This window comes from Emys orbicularis, chromosome 22 (assembly GCF_028017835.1).
Source record: "Emys orbicularis isolate rEmyOrb1 chromosome 22, rEmyOrb1.hap1, whole genome shotgun sequence".
NCBI lineage: Eukaryota > Metazoa > Chordata > Testudines > Emydidae > Emys > Emys orbicularis.
In genome coordinates this window covers 5,548,530-5,569,504 of record NC_088704.1, presented here as the reverse complement: position 1 = coordinate 5,569,504, position 20,975 = coordinate 5,548,530, and the positions used below count along the sequence as shown (strand labels likewise).

Sequence of the window (20,975 nt, the reverse complement as noted above, 5' to 3'; positions counted from 1 at the left end):
TGCAAGCCTTCCTGTGAGTCAGGCCAGGAACAATGAAGGCTTGGGGTCTCCCAAGACATGTGCCCATGTCACCTGGTACTGGAATCCATCTTAAACCTGGTGCTTTTCCATTTAGAAGGACGGGTGGGGACGCAAAGAGACAAAAGATTCCCACCTTGTGCCAAAGCTATGTAAGGGGGGTGGAACAGAACAAAGGGGCTGCAGTCATGAGCAGGGGCGGCTCCAGGCACCAGCACACCAAGCGCGTGCCTGGGGCGGCAAGCCGCAGGGGTGGCAAGCCGCAGGGGTGGCAAGCCGCAGGGGTGGCGTGCTGGTTGCTGTGAGGGCGGCAGTCAGGCAGCCTTCGGGGGCATGCCTGCGGGAGGTCCGCCGGTCCCGCGGCTTCGGCGGCAGGTACACCGAAGCCGCGGGACCGGCAGATCACCCGCAGAAACGCCACCGAATCCGCGTGACCAGCCTGACTGCCGTGTTTGGGGCGGCAAAAAACATAGAGCCGCCCCAGGTCATGAGAAATCCCTTAGCTACCACCTGAGCTGGAACAAGGACTATACCAGGGGAAAGGATTGGGCCCAGACTAGAAAGGAGTCTAGTCTGTGAAAGAAGCTTATTGGAACATCTCTGAGGGTGAGATTTATCTGTAAGCAGTTTCTTAATGTATTAGGCTTAGACTTGCGTGTTTTTGTTTTATTTTGTTTGGTAACTTACTTTGTTCTGTCTGTTATTACTTGGAACCACTTAAATCCTACTTTTTCTATTTAATAAAATTACTTTTGCTTATAAATTAACCCAGAGTAAGTAATTAATTCCTGGGGGAGCAAACAGCTGTGCATATCTCTTTATCAGTGTAATAGAGGGCGGACAATTTATGAGTTTACCCTGTATAAGCTTTATACAGAGTAAAATGGATTTATTTGGGGTTTGGATCCCAATGGGAGCTCGGTGTCTGGATGCTAGAGACAGAAGCACTTCTTAAGCTGTTTTCAGTTAAGTCTGCAGCTATTTGGAGGACTTGGTTCAGACCTGGGTCTGTGTTTGCAGGAGGCTAGCGTGTCTGGCTCAACAAGAGAGCGTACTAAAGTCCCAAGCTGGCAGGGAAAACGGGCTCAGAGGTAGTCTCAGCACATCAGGTGGCAGTCCCAAGGGGGGGGTCTCTGTGACCGAACCTGTCACGGTGGCGTAATCAAGCAGGATCTGTGCACAGCTGATTGATCTGAAATGCTGGTAGTGATTTTAAGTGAGTTTTAAATGTGCTGGCTGGAGAACAGACAAAGTGGTTACCGGTTTGTAATTTTCTGTTTGCTTATTTCGGGTAAGGGAAATAGGGACAGAAAAGTAAGCAAAAATAAGTAAGAGTGAAGATCAAAAGAAGCTAAAACTGCACAAGTTGCAAACTGCCCAGAAAGTCTGAACACTGGGCGCTGGGAAAGTCTCTGTTAACTAAGAAGCCCCTGAGCTGAGTGGGTATATCTCACTTAATCATTTCCCTGCCATTGTAGGGCCTCAGGCACTGGTGCAGCTCAGTCCCGTGTAATCTCTGCCTGTGGCACGGAACAGGCTGTGGGCTGTAATAATTTGGTCTAATTTCAATTGATGGGTTTAGTGGGCTGGTGCCAAGTGGTGTTGAGGGCCTGTGATATACAGGTCAGAGTAGATGATCTGGTGATCCTTTCCTGCCTTAAACTCTAGAACTATTCGCATGACTGCGAAAAGCTGCAAGCAGTTCCCCGCAGAACCTATCAGCTTTGCTGCCAGTCTGGCCAGGGGGATTTCTCTCCAATGTGAGCCACTCCTTCCCCATCCAGGGCGCGGGCATGCTGCCCACCCCTGTTAACTAAGGACTGAAGGGTGAAAACCTGTCCCCAAAGACTTCAGTGGGGCCAGAATTTCACCCCAGAACTCCAATGTGCTCTGATTCATTAGGGGTGTGTTGAACCATTTGACTCTCAGCACCTCCATAAATTACCCCACTCTCGGGGGGTGTACAGAGCATTCTGAGACAGAAGGAAGGTGTTTTGAAAGGTACGCATTTGTCTCTTTTTCAAGTAGCTCACTAGGCGGAAAACAACTGTCCTAGTCCCTCCCTAAGCCCCATTCTGCCAGTCAGCATCTGAGGTGCTAGATAAGTAGCAAATGCTCATTCAGTGAACTAAGGAAAATAAAACAAAAGGAGAGTGATTCTCCAGTGAATAAAACTAGGCTACAAAGTCAGACTTTGCAAACTCTACCTATGGTAGATAATGTGGCCCCGATTATCACAGTATCTCAGCACCTCATGATTTTTCATGGATTCATCCTCACCCCCACGAAGCTGAGCAGGGCTAGTATCCCCACTGTACAGATGGGGAACTGTGGCCCAGAGAGACTAAGTGACCTGTCCAAGGTCACATAAGGAGTCTGTGACGGAGCAGACAATTGAATCCAGGTCTCCCATGTGCCAGGTTACCACCCTAAGTGCTGGATCATCCTTCATTTCAAACGTCCCTTTCCCTGCTATTCCCAGCCATCACAAACCCAGGTTTAAGAGTAAAACTGGCCACAAGCCTCTAGAACAGCATGAGGCTGACAATGGAGCGCATCAAGGGTTCAACGGGGTCAGCACCACTGTGATGGCCCCATCAATATCTGCAAAATCTAAACTTTCATTTCAAAAAATTAGTTTCTAGCTATTAAGGCTGTGAAGAAAACCTTCCAAATGTCAACAAAGCATAAACTGATGCACTCTGCGAAAGCTGAGTTCTCAGTAAGACAGACAGAAACAATAGCTCCAAGAAGTTAACTGCCTATTAATCACAATGGGGTTTTGACACTGAACCCTAATTATTATGACATAAAGCACTGCTAGCTATTTCATCACTGATCATTCTGGCAGAAACATCTGGCAGCTCAGGGATTGTGGGTGAAACTGGGGAAAATAGGTGGAGTTTGAAAATAGTGCCACCCCTTCTTACTGTCCTTTCTGAGCCCTGGGGCAAATGGACATTCTGAAGAGTGGGGGTTTTACAGCTTAGGTAAGTAGCAACTGGCAATTAAAAATTAAGTAGTTGTTTTGGCTCCTGCCAGTAATTGTACCCAAGGAGCTTGTTTGTTTCAAGCAATACAACTACTGGGTTAGTTTCCATGGTGTAACAAGTCCCCAGACTCTTGCTAAAATGCCTGCAAGCAGGTTGGAAAGTCAGGCTGTCACTGTCTAATTCTCTTCTAGTCCATCAACTAATTCTGGCAGCAGAAGCATGAGACAAGTCTAAAACTTCTTCCTTCCCACCAAATCAAAGGGGAAAGCACCCGTTCCCTTGAATGCTCAGAGAGGACTAATGGGAAGAGACCTGTGTATTTCATAAATCTGCCGCCACAGAATCTACTATTTGCTGCATATTTGCACTCTGGAATCTAAATGTGCATTAAAAAGTCTTTGTAGACCTCAAGTATCAGGGGGTAGCCGTGTTAGTCTGTATCTACAAAAACAACAGGGAGTCTGGTGGCACCTTAGTCTGTTAGTCTTTAAGGTACCACCAGACTCCTTGTTGTTTTTGTAGACCTCGTGGTTGTGAAGGGACTCTTAAAAATATGAACTGTAAGTAAGTGATGCTGTGTTTCTTCCCAAGACTGCAGACAGCTTGATCTTCCCCATTCATCTTAATGGGGGTCCAATCTGAAACCTAAAGATGACAGTTTAAATATCAACTTTGTTAACTATTTGACTGATGGTCATTTTAGTAGAAACATCCAGCTAATGTGCTTATTCCACAATCCCAAACTTGCTCCTACACCTCCCCAATTGCCCCAAACTCAGACTGTCCAATATACAGCTGCCAAAACATCATATTTCACCCCCCTCTCTCCTCCATCTTCTACTATGCAGCTCTGGATTGCCAATAACAAATCTGGAGGCATAAAAACTGAAAACATGAACAAAGTGTAAATCAAATGTAATTTAATTTCAAAATAAATAGCAGAGGCCACTATAGTGTTTGGATTATGACTGTCATGTTAAAGCCAGTAAAAACGTCCAATCTCAAATGTAAATGAAACGGATGCAGAATTTCCAGTCTGCTGCACTACAGCACTGCAAAATCCAGAGACACTGAAACAGAATTTAGGCCCAGCTTGCCATGGAATGCATGGGGCTTCCCTAATAAGTTAATTAAATGACAAGCCATTCTCACCCTGCTAGTTTGGGCTACAAAAACAGAGGTACCACTTTTTGAAAGCCTCTAAACAAGACAAATAATTCCAATTTAGACTGCAACCCAAGCCCTACCTGGAACACGAGAGGAGTGTAAGCATTTACTTTTGATTCTTAGGTTAACGTCAGGATTTGAGGGTCCCACATTATAGAAGTTGGTGAAGCAGGCCTTGGTTCAGCAAATCAAGGCACGGTTAACACTCACGTGATCTGCTAATTGGGTTATTCTGAGGGTCACTCCTCATTCCTCCATTTTTAGTAAATGTTTGGTGGTAAATTCTCTATAAATGGAAATGAGGGATATCAGCAGCATCTGCGATTACAGTTGGAAGACATTGTGCAAGTTTCCCATGAATGGAGAACAGATGAAGGAAATAAAACCAGACTCTTAGCACTCAGCAGTGGAGCATGGGAGACTGAACTCCTCTCTCACTCCTACAGGTGATCCGTCCAGGTCCAGGTTGAGACACACTGGCATGGTGATATCTGGGGGCAACTTGCCCTGTTACTAGCCATACTTTATTGAGTAAAGAAAGTCCAGTGGCTAGAAGCCGAAGTCAGGAAAATCCGAACTGGAAATAAAATGCACATTTTTTGGACAGTGAAAGTAATTTGCCACTGGATTAGACTACCTAGAGATTCTCTTTCCCTGGGATCTTTTAACTGAGATTAGATATCTGTCTAAAAGATATGCTGTAGTTCAATCAAAAGTTCGTAGGTTCAATGCAGGAAGAACTGGATGAAGTTCTCTGGCCTGTGTTAAGTAGGAGGTCAGACTAGTTAGAGGTGTGCATGAGTACTGCAGTGGAGCACCCATAAGGATAAACATCTCGAAGAACTCAAGTTACAGAAAGGTAAGTAACCTCTCCTTCTCCATGTCCAGTGAAGGCAGGACAAGAACTAATCAGATTAATCTGCAGCAAGGGAGATTAGATTAGATATTAGGAAAAACTTTCCAACTATAAGGATAGTTAAGTACTGGAACAGGCTTCCAAGGCAGATTGTGGAATCCCTGTCATGGGAGGTTTTTAAGAACAGGTTGGACAAACACCTGTCAGGGATGGTCTAGGTTTTTTTGGTCTTGCCTCAGGACAGGGGGCTGGACTTGATGACCTCTCGAGGTCCTGTCCAACCCTACATTTCTATGATTCTGATTCTATGATAATAATGGTCCCTTCCAGCTTTACAATCTATGAATTCCAAGTGCAAGTGTGGCCTTTAGGCACCGGGGCTGTCAGTCCAGCACCTTTCAACAGCATCAAAAAAGGATTTTAGAAGAAAAAGAAAAACAGAGAGAAATATGCTCCCAAACAATGTGTAGGACACATGTCCCCCTCCTTCCATGGGTGAGCAAGGGAAAAGACATTTAAAAAATACTCAGTCACTTTGCACTGTAGTGAATGCTGGTGCCAAGGCACAGCTCTCATTCTAGACTAGAACTGGGCAAAATATTTTCAGCAAATAGTGCATTCATTTTTCAAGGGCTCTGAAACCATTTGCAAATGTTGGTCAAAGTTTAACAAATAGTTTTGGCCAAAAAAAACAGACAAAAACATTTTTGAAAAGGTCAAAATACCTTAGAAAAAATCAAAACAAAACGTTTTGAAAACGTCCATTTGAACGGATATTCAAAACATTTAATTTTTGGTGAGAAAAACTCAAAACATTCAGTTTCATTTAGAAACAAACCGATTCCCCCCCCCACAGATATTGTGGTTCAGCAATAGAACAGAAAAATCAATGATTTGCTCAGCTGTATTCAAGCGCCAGTTTTTATTCTGGGATTATCCACCACATTGTACAGGCTGGTTCTATGCTCAGTCTCCCAAAGGCCTGATCCAGGAATCTGGCACCTACCTACAGCATAGATCTCCATGTTGATGGTGAAGATGGAGTGGGAGCGGGAAGAATCCTTGTTCATCAGGGTGTAGCCCACCGCTCGGTTTCTCCAACCCGTCTCCATGATGCGCTCGCACTGGGCCACGCTGTGCACGGTGTGCAGGGAGAGCCCTTTCACATACACCCCTTTCTCTGGGTGCTCCTTCAGCTGCAAGCAGGAAGAGCACAACACAATGATCAGAACAGTCTCTTCTGGCCTTAAAATCTATGAATCCATGAACACAGGTTACAGCAGGACCACTAGACTCTGAAACACCACAGACCACTCTGGAAACTTTCCAGGAGCCCCTTTGCATATGAAAGGAGGAAAAGGCAGTTATGTGCATAATGGGACACTACAGCAAAAATCTCATGGCCAGCTACAGAACAGCACTCTGAAGCAACTCCTGAGGGGTGCTGTGTACCTGCTGAGCACCCACATCTCCCACCAACTTGGAGGTTGCACCGTGCTCAGCAATTAGGCTTTGGCCCACCCCACTACACAGCTGTAATGTAGCAGACAGCTGTATTTGGCTGTAACCAGGAAACAGACTATTTCTGAAGTATGAATAAAAGTACAAAAAACATTTCATGGTTCTATATGCAACAGGAACTGAAGTCAAGAGTTTGTTGCTTAGCTCAGGCATCTCCAGTGTCACATGGCGCCCTGCTCCCCTACTCTGAGCTGCCCCTTAGCTGCGTCTTCAACTTCAAACATTAAGAAGATATGTCAAGGTTTTCATCTGCCATAGCATATCGCTCTTGTGTCTCTTGTTATAGGGAGTTTACTACATCAAGGGTTTGAGGGCTTGTCTTCACTACCGTGCTACAGGGTGCCGATGTAGCACATCTGGTAAAGATGCATTACGTTGACAGGAGAGTACTTTCCCATCAACGAAATTACTCCACCTCAACGAGAGGCAGAAACTATGTTGGTGGGAGAGTGTCTCACGGTGACATAGCGAAGTGTACACACAGCTTTAAATCAATGTAACTTATGTTGCTCAGGTGGTTTTTTTCACACCCCTAAGCAACATAACTTACATCGACTTAAGTGGTATGTTGTCATAAACATACAGCTAAGGGTAGCATAAAATAATCTGGTTGGCACCTGACCAAAAGGACCAATAAGGAAAGAAGATACTTTCAAATCTGGGGAGGGGGAGGTTTTGTTGGGGCTCTCTTTGTGTTTCTCTCTCAGACAGAGAGGGACCAGGGCAGGAAAAAAAACATCTCCTAAAACCCTACCTGAAATAAGCATCTAAGATTACAAAAATGGTAAGTAATAGCAAGGAAATGCATTAGATTATCTTTTGTTTTGGCTTGTGAATTTTCCTTATGCTAAGAGGGAGGTTTATTCCTGCTTTTTGTAACTCTGAAGTTGAGCCTAGAGGGGAATCCTCTGTGTTTTAAATCTTATTACCCTGTAAAATTACCTTCCATCCTGATTTTACAGAGGTGCTTCTTTTACTTTTTTCCTTATAATAAAGTTCTTCTTTTAAGAACCTGATTGGTTTTTAGTGTCCTAAAAACCCAAAGGTCTGGTCTGTGCTCACGTGGTTAACCTATTTGTTGGTATATTATTCTCAAGCCTCCCCAGGAAAGGGGGTGAAGGGGCTTGGAGTGGATATTTTGGGGAAATAGGAACTCCAAGTGATCCTTTTCCTGAATCTTTGTCTAACTCACTTGGTGGTGGCAGCAATACCGTCCAAGGACAAGGAAGGGATTTGTGCCTTGGGGAAGTTTTTAACCTAAGCTGCTAGAAATAAGCGTAGGGGGTCTTTCATGCGGGTCCCCACATCTGTACCCCAAAGTTCAGAGTAGGGAGGAAACCCTGACATATGTAGACAAGCCCTGAGACACAATAGTGAGGGATACTGATATTAGGTGCTCTACTGATCCCCTCTGCACCACATGGGCATCTACACGGCATTGATTAAACTCCCAAAACCCTGCCCATCATGCTCAGGACAAGTATAAAATCTGGGTGTCAGTCTTTTCTTTGGTGACTCCAAAGTCCTGTTCTGGAGAGAGATATCCCCAACACATTAAATCTCTAATAGAATCCTCCCAGCAACTAAAATTCCCACAGAGGGGACTTTTCATAAAAGAAGTTACTAAAGTACATGTTTTTTCTTTTATAGCCTTGAGTGATCCATCAAATCCATCACAGGAAAAAGTGATCAGGATAGCCCACTAGGATCACAAACACCACTTAGGCTCCATTCACATTGGGGCTTTTAAATGTATTTGAAATCATTTGCAAACAGTTATGGCCAACATCATTTGAGTTGACAACTAGGACCCTATCTACACCACAAAATAACTGAGTCGGGGGACCAAGCTACAACATGGTTGTCCTGATGTGATTTCAAACATGTGACAGATGTTAGTCACCTTGCTTAATGCACTTCTGGAAAGCGCTCTGACACTCCTGTGATAAATGCACTATAAGAACCTATCTAGAATAGAACAGAATCAGGTTATGAGAGAGTTAAAAACTGTAGTGTAGATAGGACCTTAGTCATGTTCCCTAACCAAGCTAAAGCCCTGGACTGCCTGGGTTAACCCAGTTACAGGATCAGGGTTAGGTCAATCTATACTATAGCTTTTAACTGTGATATATGATAATCAGGTGACTGGGATGGCTAAAGTTAGGAGTGCGGTGGAAGCTTAGTCCCTGGTGAAGTCCTCTCCAATGTCCATCTCTGATCGGCTGAAGGAATGGCACTGCCTTGCATGGGAGGAAGCTGTACTTAGCCTACTAGGGTGGAATGAGGACATTCCACTCACTTGACACTGCACTTCAACTGAGTGTGATGTCTTCCAAGCAGAGCTCAGTGAGGCCTGTTCTCTGCAGGGCTTTATTTCATGGCAAGTGACTGAGTCCCTGAGGTGCAGGGGTGGCCAGGAGTCACCGACATTAAAAGGAAACAAATACAATTAATAATACTAACGGGATTTCAGAGGAGAAACATGTAGGGCTGCAGGGGGCAGAAGATCTGCCTAGGCTTTGTGTCTCCACAGGACACTGACTCACTTAATTATTCTGTAGAAGCAGCTACAGCCAGAAGCTGTCACCAGCGGTGACTGTGTTACCGTGGAAACAGTTCTGCCCAAGCACTGCCCTGCCTGTGCCAACAGCAGTCGTCACGTAAACCAATGTCATTATTGATGTGGAACAAAAAGCAGGAATGTGCAGGAGGCTCTTTCTAAAATAGTGACCCCTATTTCTCCCTAAACACACACACTCTCTCTGCAGAGCGAGGAAATGGGGACCCACCAGGGATTTCACCCCTATAGGGCCAGGCACATGCTAAAGTTCTGTCAGAGTTTCAACATTTCTGTGCAGCAGATGGTGCTAGTACCTTGGTTTTCCTTATACTGACAATCTTGCTGGCATGTAAATTAGAAGAGAAGACATGCAGCTCCCCACAGGAATGCATGGGAAGGGCAGAGATTTGCAAAGCTATTGTAAGGCAAATTCTTTGACTGTAAAACAACAATCAATAGAATTATTAATTGTATTAATTTTACTGTACTACATCTTTGAAACTTTCTGCCTTTCCCATGCATTCCAATGGGGAGTTGTACCTCTGCAGTATCCTGTCAATAAAGGATCAGCCATTTTTAGAGATAATGAGATCATCCACAGTCACATTAGATCAGATTAAAAATGGATAAGGGACAGAAACCCTCCTTCTTCAGTGCATGAACCAGATACTAACTTATGGGCATCAGAAAGAAACTTCCCCTATGTGCAGGCTACTCCATAACGGTCCACTGGGGACTTCTTGCACCTTCCTCTGAAGCATCTGGAACCGGCCACTGTAAGATAGGACTTGCCCCATTGGACAAGATCAATGGTCCATCCAGTTAGGTGTCCTATGTTCCTAACTAGACATAACCTAACGTTCTTCCAGGCCCCTCCAAATCCTTTTTCTGGCTCCTCTCTCCTTCCACGTTGAGCAATTCAGCCTCACTTTCAGGGTTTTGCACAATCCCTCTCATTCTTACATCTCTGTTTTCATTACATCTTTCCCCTTCCCTTCCCTATGATCTTGTGTATCCTCTCTCCTGACCCCTTCTTTCCATGTGTCCACTTTCAGCATCCTAACTCCTTTCATGCCTCCCTGTAAAGTTGAGGCAGATTCCCACCTCCTAGCCCAAAGCTGGGACCTTGGGTTCAGTCCTGCAGCCCTTACGCATACTGGCTAATTGATAGACCTCAACAAGTTCTTCTAAATGGGGACTCATCATGCAATTGGAGCCTTTCTAGTGGGGCTCCACACAGGGATCTGTTCTTGGACCAACACTACTCAATATCTTTATCAATGAACTGGAAGAAAATGTCACTGTTGGTAAAGTTTGCACACAAAAATTGGTGGAGTGACAAATAATGATAACGTCAGTCCTACCATAGTGGTTTTGTAATTATTTTTGTATTGCATTTTAAATTGATGCCAAAGGTGGCAGGAACCAGTCACAGGCATTCTTTTGTACGTGTTCAGTTAAATTCAAATACCTACATAAAATAACAGAAGTAAGTTTGGTCTTGTGAGTTGCATATTCTAACAGCCACCATCAAGAATGAGGAACTTTGAAATCAATTGTGGAGAGCAGCTGAGTCTAACCTTTCGTCAGGGTAAAAACACATTGATGATAACTTTCAACATTGATTTGAAGCACACTCTACTTTCATGTACAAGGATGTAGTCAAACCTGGGTCTCAAACAATAAAGGAAAGTATGAGATTTGGGGGAATGGGACCAGACTGTAGATAAAACTCACTAAACATAATAAGAACAGTTTTTGTCACATCCCAAATGCTTCATGTTTCAGTTTCTGCAAAAAGTTTCTGCTGGGTTCTCCCATTTCTATTAGGCATGCCTGATAGCAGTCAGAGCAAATTAAAGCACAGCCTCATTTAGCCATAATGACTTTATGATCTCCTCACCTCCAACTTTTGCTTGGTGTCGGCTCCTAGCAAATCTCTTATGTCTTCATTGTAGATTTCCAGGTAAGAGACTCTCACCAAGAACTTGGTGTTTTCAGCACACTGTACAAAAACAAGAGATGGGATTTTAGGGGAAGTTTTTCAAAGGTGCCTAAGGGAGTTAGATACCTAAACTCCAATTGACTGTCAATGACAGTTGGGTGCCTAACCCCCCTTGGCTTTTTTGAAAATACTTAGTCTTCAGAATAACTATTTAGTTCACATTATATGGGACCTTTCAGATTGTAAACTCCTGCCATACAATACACAGACACGGAGAAGTGTAGACCTAGTGTGGTGGGCTGGTTTACACTGGTAAATACACAGCATCGAGAATATTCAGCTTGGAGTAAAAGTATCTTGCCCTTTTCTAGCACCATTCAGCAGAGGGCTTCATAGCAATTTATAAACATTAATGACTTAAGCCTCACAACTTCCTAAGATTTAGGCATTATCCTAGTTTTACTGATATGGAAACTGAGGCAGAGAGAGAAACACTAATTTGCCAAAAGTCACACAGTAAATGTGGTAGAGCTGTAAACAGCACCTGAGTCCCAAATCTCAAGGACTCTGTTGGACTATACATATGTCCACTACTGAATCATACATACTCAGCCAACCAGAACTGCATTCAGTGCTCATGTACTCATCATCATGTGAAGATCTTGGCAAGTTGACAGGAGGTCTGCTGCTATCCTACTGATAATTTGGGGGTGGGAAGAATGTGGCTAAAGCACTGAGGAGGAACTCAAGAGATCAGAGTTCTATCCCAGCTCAGTGACAGCCTTCCTGTGTGATCTTGGGGAAGTCATTTCCCCTCTCTGTGCCTCAGTTTCCCCATCTGTAAAATGGGGGATAATACTTCCTTACCTTGCCATAGGGTTGTGTGGATAAATTCATTAATGTTTGTGGGGCTCAGATACTATGGTGGTGAATACTGTAGAAAAACCTATTAATAAATAGCTTATAACATATAGCCCCAGACCCTCAAAGATATTTAGGCACCTAACTCCTATTGAAATGAATGAGAATTAGACACCTAAATACCTTTGAGGATCTGGGCTACAGTCCCTGCTACAGCAGCCATTTCACTTCACTACATACCTGTACGCTCTCAAACACATGTTCGAATGCTCTGGGAATTATGCCTTTCTGCGTAGGAGGGTCCACAATGCCCTGCATGGTAAATGACTTCCCACTGCCAGTCTGGCCATAGGCAAAAATGGTGCCATTGTAGCCCTCAGTAACACCCTGGAAAATTCAAGAAAAACATAAAGATAATAGCCATTATCTTCGTCCTTCACATGTTTTGAATCAAGCTACTAAGATTCTATTCTATCACCTAACAGTGATTTTATAGGGAAGGAGAAAAACTGCTGGGTGAGCAAAGAAATTGCAATGTCATCTGTAGGTGGATGGAACGCAAGCACCTGAGCTGGAATTTTGAATTTCTTCTGGAAAGTCCCATGGGACCTTTAATCTCTACAAACCAAGGACTTGGTTTTACATCTCATCCAAAACCCAGAAAAATAAAAAGAATGGAAAAGCTGAAGCGGAAGAAAAGTAGGGGCAAAAGACAAGCTACCTAGCTCAGGCCATAGACTAAGAGAATAAAATAAAATACATTTCACTGCTGTATAAATGCACTGGTTTCTCTCAAACCCCAGGCGCTGACAGAACAGAGATCAAAACAGGAAGGGCCCTTTGATTATAGTATAGAAAATTAGGTTACTTTTGCTGTAGGTCAGAAGGTACTCTGAGGACTGGAGAGACAAATGGAACTCCAGCTGATTGTGGCTAAAAGGGAAGTCTTAATCCTAGAATAATGATAAGAATGTTATTTCTCATCTACTCACTCAAATTCATCCTTTGCAAAGCTGGCTAAAGGAGGGAGTCACCTTTCCTTCCTTCCTTCATTCCCATCTCAGCAAGACGGGAAATAGATATAACTTTACGAATCACCACTGGGTGACGGATTTACTGATTTTTTAAAAAACTGAATGCAAGATTCCCCAGATGCAATGGCAATAATACCTAAACAGACGTTTTGAAAAAAATGAACCACAGACTGAAATATGGTTAGGGAGAGAGGCTGCGAAGAGCCGTAAATGAGGTAAGGGGCAAAGCCCTGGTGAATTGCTCAGCCCCCTGCTGTAGCCCTCCCAGCCCCCTGCTGATTGAGGTCATTCCCTCCTTTGCCAGCTTCAGAGATGCCTTTGAGTGAGCAGAGGAGAAATACTATGCTAATGTTCTTCAGTTTACTGTAGTGCAGGGATCGGCAACCTTTGGCACGCGGCCCGCCACGGTAAGCCCCCTGGCGGGCCGTGCTGGTTTGTTTACCTGCTGCTTCCGCAGGTTAGGCCGATCGCAACTCCCCCTGGCCACGCTTCGCTGTCCCAGGGCTGCAGTGGGGCTCCAGGTGCTGGAGCTTCCCCTGCCACCCCCCCCACGCTTCTGTGGGGGACCAGGGTCGGGGCGCTGGGGCTTTTCCCGCCCTGCCCACCCAGCACTTCTGCTGGAGAGCAGGTTGGGTGGGGGGGTTTGCCCTGCTGCCCAGCAGCTTCTGCTGGGGATGGGTGGTGGTGCGGAGGGGAAGCGGGGGGGGGGGGGCAAGGAGACTTCCCCCGCCCTGCGCTGCTGCCGTGGAGCAGGGTCAGGGTGCGGGGGCTTCCCCAGCCCTGCCCGCTTGGCAGCTGGGTCTCCGGGCTTCCACCGGTGGCAGCGGATTTTTTCCGGGGGTCCCCCAGTTGGGTGGGACTCCTGGGCACGGGCCCCATCGGCCCAGTGGCTAATCCCTCCACTGGCTGCCAGTATTAAAACATCCTTGGAATTTCTAAATATTACAGATGACAATTTCCTAACTCAAAAAGTGTTGCAGTCAACACAGGAGGACTCTGCATTAACTAAAAACTAATGGTTGCTTAGGTGCAAGTGACCATGAATTGGTCGCATTTATAATGTGCAAACAGAATAAAGTCCAAACCAGTCATATGTATACTTTGTGCTTTAAAATGGCCACATTCACAAAGCTGAAAACATCTGCCAAATCAGCTGGGAGGAAAAATTTAATTAGAAAAATATGATTGATCATTTGGAATTGTTTAAGAACACTTTATTAGATGCCCCAAAAGCCACAATCAAGGAAGAAGACCGTACTGGTTAAAAAACTGACCTGGTTTAGAGGGGAAGTGAAAGCAGCTATAAAAAATGAAAAAAATAATAGATAATAAATTAAAGAAAGGGGAAGTTGATAGTAATATATATAAACCAGACGTTAAGAAAAGGGACACACAGAGAAATCTATGGCATGCATATTTAAGCACAGTAAGAACGAGTTTTTTGAGTATATTAGAAGCACAAAAGAATCTTGACCATGGTACTGGTTCACTGCTAAATGCAAATGGTAGAATTATCAATAATAATGTAGAAATTACCAATAAATATTTCTGTTCAGTACTTGGGAAAAAACAGATGATGTAGTCTCATCATATGATGATTATTACACTCTTTCCATTCTACTACTAGATATCTCAGGAGGATGTTAAACAGCAGCTACTAAAGTTAGACATTATAAGATCAGCAGGTCCAGATAGCCCTTTTGGATGCAAGTTGTCAGAAGAGTGCAAAGGACCTCTAATGTTGACTTTAAACATTAATGTTGGAACAACAGGGAAGTTCCAAAAGACTGGACAAAAGCTAATGTTGAGCCAATATTTAAAAAGGGTAAATGGGATGACCTGGGTAATTATAGGCCTGTCAATCTGACTATGGAGCTGCTGATATGGGACTTGATTGAAAAAGCATTAAAGGAGGGGAACATAATTAATGCCCAATCAACGTGGGGTTATGGAAAACAGATCCTGTCAAAGTAACTTGATATCTTTTTTTGATGAGATTATGAGTTCAGTTAATAAATAATAATAATAGTGTTGATGTAATATTCTTAGACTTCCATAAGGTGCTTGACTTGATACTGCATTCAGTGTCGTAGCCGTGTTGGTCCAAGGATACTAGAGAGACAAGATGGGTGAGATACTATCTTTTACTGGACCAACTTCTGTTGATGAGAGACAAGCTTTTAAGCTTACACAGAGCCCTTCTTCAGGTCTGGGAAATGTACTCAGAGTGTCACAGTTAAATACAAGGTGGAACAATATTAAGCATAAGGAGTTAACACATATTTCAAGGGACCATTGAAATGTATGTAGCTGTGATGCTCTGAGTACGTTTTCCAGTCCTGAAGAACAGCTCTTGATACTGCGTGACATTTTGATTAAAAACAAATGGTACAAAATTAACATGGCACACATTAAATGGATTAAAAGCTGGCTAACTGATAGGTCTCAAAATGTATTTTTAATTGAGGAATCATCATCGAGTGGTTTTGTTTCTAGTGGAATCCGACAGGGATTGGTGCTTGGCCCTACATTATTTAACATTTTTATCAAAGACCTGGAAGAAGACATAAAATCATCATTGATAAACTTTGCAGATGACACAAATTGGGGGAGTGGCAAATAATTAAGAGAACAGGTCACGAATACAGTGCGATTTGGATCGCATGGTAAACTGAGCACAAGCACATAATATGTATTTTAATATGGCTAAATGTAAATGTATTCGTCTAGGAAGAAAGAACATAGGACATACTTACAGGATGAAGGATCTATGGGATGGATATTGTGGTGGATAATCAGATGAACCTGAGGTCCCAGTGCAATGCTGTAGCCAAAAGGGCTAATGTGATCCTTGGATGCATTAAACAGGGGAATCTCAAGTACGACCAGAGATTACCTCTTTATTTAGCTCTGGTGCAACTGCTGCTGGAATAGTTGACTGTCCAGTTCCAGTCTCCACAATTCAAGAAGGATGTTGAAAAATTGGCGAGGGTTCAGAGAAGAGCCACAAGAATGATGGAAGGATTAAAATAACTGCCTTATAGTGATACAGTAGAACCTCAGCATTATGAACACTTCGGGAATGGAGGTTGTTTGTAACTCTGAAACGTTCATACCTCTGAACAAAATGTTATGGTTGTTCTTTCAAAAGTTTACAACTGAACATTGACTTCATACAGCTTTGAAATTTTGCTATGCAGACGAAAAATGCTGCTTTCCCTTTATTTTTTAGAAGTTTATGTTTAACGCAGTACTGTATCTGCTTTTTTTTTTTTTTGTCTCTGCTGCTGCCTGATTGCATACTTCTGGTTCCAAATGGGGTGTGTGGTTGACTGGTCAGTTCGTAACTCTGAGGTTCTACTGTAGATGCAAGGAGCTCAATCTATTTAGTGTAACAAAGAGAAGGTTAAGGGGTGACTTAATTACAGTCTGTAATGACCTACATAGGGAACAAATATTTATAATTGGCTGTTCAGTCTAGCAGAGAAAGATATAACACAACCCAATGACTGGAAGTCGAAGCTAGAAAAATTCAGATTGGAAATAAGGTGTAAATTTTTCACAATGAGAGTAAATAACCATCAAACAATTTACAAGGGTCACTGACAATTTTCAAATCAAGATTGAATTTTTTTTCTAAAAAATCTGCTATAGGAATTATTTTGGGGGAGTTTCATGGCCTTTGTTATATAGGAGGTCAGACTAGATGATCCCAATGGTCCTTTCTGGCTTTCAAATCTATGAATCAAGGAGACAGTGCAGCATGAGGTCACATTCAGCAGGTTTTCTTCATAACCATAAAGATTAAAACTTTGTAGGATTTTTTAATGAAAGTTTAAACTCTGCCAGGGTCGGCTCTAGGCACCAGTGAACCAAGCACGTGCTTGGAGTGGCACAATTTCAGGGGCAGCATTCCAAACACCTTTTTTTTTTTGCTTCGGCAGTTGCTTGGGGCGGCAAAAAAACCTAGAACCGGCCCTTAACTCTGCAGCAATTGATGGAAAGGCCTTGCCTGCCATTGCCAATCTCCTAGGCCACCCATTCTCCATGGAGAGTCTCTGTGGCTCATAGATCACTTTTGGCCTCACTCACCTCCACCAGCGGGTAGGCAATTTCATTGTAGATCTGTTCAGTGTTGTGGCTCTCATAGTACGCCCCGTCGAAGGTGAACTGCTTGGGGGGCTCGTCAGTGGCCCCAGGGTTCTGGATGAAGCACTGGCCCCGGGGGCTGTCCAGGCTGACCACGGCTTTGCAGCTGAGCGCCTTCTCTCGCTCGTTCATGGGCCGGCAGCGCACAATGACCTTCACCGCCTCCGAGGCCATGTCCGCAATCGCCGGACAACAACCTCGCCGCCCGCAGAGGCGCTTCCGATGGCGCGGGGCGGCTGGAGCGAGCCCCGCTCAGGGGGCACGATCCCAGCTCAACCCAGTGTGTGTGGGGGGCAGTGTCCGAGGGGCAGCGGCAGCTTTGTATGGTGCTGGAGAGAGCCTGGCATGGGCAGAAAGACTCATTCACGCCAGTGGGGCGGCAGGGACTGGGGGCGGCAGTGGCAGGAGTGTGGGACGGGCGGGGGCAGTTTCTGTGGCATTGGCGAGCTGGGGCGAGCCTGGCACGGGGGGGGGGACCCCGGCTCACACCCGAGCGGCAGGGACGGCGTGAGGCAGTGGCAGGAGGGGGCGAGCCCGGCCCGAGGGGCGGCAGGAGGGGGCGAGCCTAGCTCGAGGGGCGCCAAGCAGCGGGCGGGCGGGGAGCAGCTGGCCACGGAGCCTGCCCGGGCCCCGCCCGCTAGGGGGCGCCAGGCGCTGTGACGGGGCCGGGCTAGGGGGCGGGGCAGCCCGCGCGACGGCCCAGGGTCGGGTGGGGGCAGGGCTGCGGCGGGGGGGCGCGCCGGGCGGAGCCGATCTGGACCAGGCCAGAGCCGGGCCGCCGGGCAGAGGCAGCAGCGCCGAGCTCCGCTCCGCTCCCCGCCCCCGCCGCGGCGTTCGCCGTTACCAAGGGGCCCAGGGAGCGTCGCGCAAGGCCGCTCCGCACTCTCTGCCGCAAGGCTCCCCCTCCCAAGGGGCCGGGCGAGGGAGCGTCACCCAATTCCCATCCCCGCTCTCTGCCGAAATACCGCGGCAGGCCCCTGGTCTGGCTGAGCGGAGCCGCCCCCTGGGCTCTGTGGGGAGTGGGTGGGGGGTGAGGGGCTGCTCCAGGGAATGTCGCAGCCTCCAGCTGTTGGGTGCAGCAGGGCACAGGGTGGCCCATTGCAGGGAGCTGGGTGGCAGCGGCCAGCGCGGAGGGGTGCAGCAGGCACCGCCCAAGCCCTGAAGGGGAGCAGGGGCGCAGCACCCCCTCAGGATGGTGGGTGAAGTCTGGCTTGTCTAGGCTAGGCCACAACTCCAATTAAAGAGCTGTAGGGACAGCGCAGGCCACTTCCCTCCTGCCCTGCTGGGAGCAGTCAGCACGCCAGCGCCCAGGGAGCGAGCACCCCCTGCACCAGCGAGGGCCTGGCCAGGGCAAGCTGTCATACGGGGAGGCTGGCTTTAGCCACACTCCTGCTGTGGTGGCACAGAGGGAACCTTCCCGCTCCATGCTGAAGGGCATGTGGTGCAGAGCCCAGTCATTTTTAGACCTTCTTGTCTGAAGGAAAATATCTTCCTGGCAGCTGAGCTCTTTTGAGATCTGGCCAAGAGGAGCCAAGTTTGGCCACCCACGTTGAACAGTAACTTGGAGTTCTCCAGGATGTTTTGTCCGTAGGGTGCTTCACCTCCACATGCGCATGTCCCCGTGCACTCTTGATCAGAGATGTTTGTCAGCAGTGTCCACGGGTCCGTACCATGCAATGTCTGGCTGTCAGATCAGCTGGGCACCACACCAATGAGAAGCTGACATGAAAGCCATGTCTTATGAAATCTTGGGCAGTGACTCCATAGTTAACCCTGAAAGATGGCTTCCATTCAAAGCTGTTTTTCATATTCTCTTTGCACTTTCACAGAAAGGTTCCTTTTGGGCTGACATTTTCCATACTTCGTGTTAGTCCCAAGAGAATTTCTTTGGAAAGACTGAATTTCATTGAAACGGATATTCATTGAAAGACTGAATTTCATCAGTGTTCTAATAATTTGCCCACTCATGAATAAACAATGGTGTGTGGTGCAAAGTTCATATTGTTCTGAAGTAATCCTGACTGAGAGCTTATGCAAAGGCCAAATGCACAAAGGCGGGGTTCTCAGTTAAACGATATTTCAAAGGCATAATCCTTTATGTTGGTAGCTCTGGCAGCGGTTATTAATTTTAAAAAAATATTTCTTCCTGTGATTCCGACGAAGTGGGCATTCAACCACGAAAGCTTATGCTCCAATACATCTGTTAGTCTTAAAGGTGCCACAGGACTCTCTGTTGCTTTTTACAGATCCAGACTAACACGGCTACCCCTCTGATACTGAAGATCAGTTGGCTTTCTTAACTTTCATATACCACATACCTTTCCAATATTCTTTCCTGTGCACCTGCTGAGCAGGCAATGTCTCCACTCCGCTCACTGGTTTCCAGCCCACATGGAGCAGCAGTGGGGTAAGGGCAGGTGTGTACTTTTCCCACAGCCATGTTGGGGTGATGCAGAGGCAAGATGGGAACAGACAGCCCCCTCGGTCACCACAATAACCAGCTGGCTTCTCCTGCCATAAGCCACACCCCTTAGATTCCCGTGGTTCCCCCAAGTTCCCCATCTACAAAGTTGCCTCTGGCTCTCTCCAAGCTCTCCCACTGCCCTGGGGTGAGGGAGGGAAGGAATGAGGTCCTGCCTCCCCATAACAAATAGGGGGACCCACCTAGGGCAATTGGTTTATGGTTTTATGCATATTTGCCAGCTGTTTATTTTGCCCAGTGTGACAAGAAGCTGCACATCTTTGGAGCAACATTGGCAGCTCTCTTTGGAGCAACATTAATTCTTACATGGATTTTACAGCGGTAATTCTCAGGAACTGAGGGGGGGACTTGGTGGAATACAGATGTTCCCCTGCTCCAATCCAGATTCTGCCATTTGAATGCTGCAGATCAGAGATGGGAGGCTTGAAGGTTCTGGGGGAGCACGCTGCAAAGCCATCACATGCTGCTGCAGCTTCAGAGACAGTGCCTTTCTCCCCTGCGCCTTCCAATGGGGGAAAGACTCTGACCCTTGGATTGGAGTTTCTACCTGGGTCCTACATGTAACACGTTGGGACCTGGTTGTCCTGGACATGTTACTCTGAGCCTGGAAAGGACTCACCCTTGGACTACAGCAGCAATGGCTGCAGAGGCTCAGGATGCCGCTTCCCAGAATGCCTGGAATCAGGGGCGCCGGAACATGCCAAGGGGCCATGGCCCACGCACATTTTGCCATGGGCCCGGCCCCCTGCCCCTCCTCTTACTCCTGAGGCTCTGCCCCCCGGCCAGGCCAGAAGCAGACGCTGGAGCCTGGCCCAGGGTAAGAGCGGCCCGGGGAGCCTGGGCAGCTGTGGGGAGCCGTGAACCCTCCACCTGCCCTGAGCTGGGAGTCCGGGGGGTGGGTTATGGGCTGGTGGCTGCTTTTGGGGGCCCCCTGCCCCGGACAGATGGAGGGCCTAGGCTCCCCTTCCTGGCTCCAGCTTCTGGGGGGCGGGGCCTTGGGGGAAGAGGTGGGGCAGGGGCGGGGCCATGGAGGGGACAGGGCCTTGTGGCCCCCCCACTATTAGGAAGACTCTGTCACCCCTGCCTGGAACGCAGGGCGGAGATAGAACACACTGGAAGCTACTACCACAGCCAATCAGAAGCCAGAACTCAGAGACAAAGCGTTTAGCTACATTTGGTTGCTGGCTGCTGGGGGAGCGGAGGGAGAAGCGTTGCAGCCTGGGAGGTGCCCATTCCACTTCCCATTGATCTCTGGTGGTGGCTATTGTCAGCCCAGCACAGACCAGCAGCCTAGAGACAGAGGAGTGACTCCTGGTCCGGCTACTGAGAGCCAGCCGAATTGTCCATGGGACTCCAGAGCAGGGAGCCCCAGCACCATCCTACCCTTTC

The 20,975-nt window shown here is 46.6% G+C and overlaps 1 protein-coding gene across 1 annotated transcript in view; it reads right to left on the bottom strand.

Annotated features, from left to right (window-relative positions):
* LOC135893512 (kinesin-like protein KIF17) overlaps positions 1-17,281 on the bottom strand; it is a 40,375-nt gene extending 23,094 nt beyond the window's left edge. Inside the window, 4 exon segments of the mRNA XM_065421345.1 lie at positions 6,041-6,230; positions 11,019-11,120; positions 12,162-12,308; positions 17,048-17,281. Of these exon segments, the coding sequence (XP_065277417.1) occupies positions 6,041-6,230; positions 11,019-11,120; positions 12,162-12,308; positions 17,048-17,278 (670 nt within the window). The 5' untranslated portion in view covers positions 17,279-17,281.
* Positions 17,282-20,975: the final 3,694 nt, after the last annotated feature.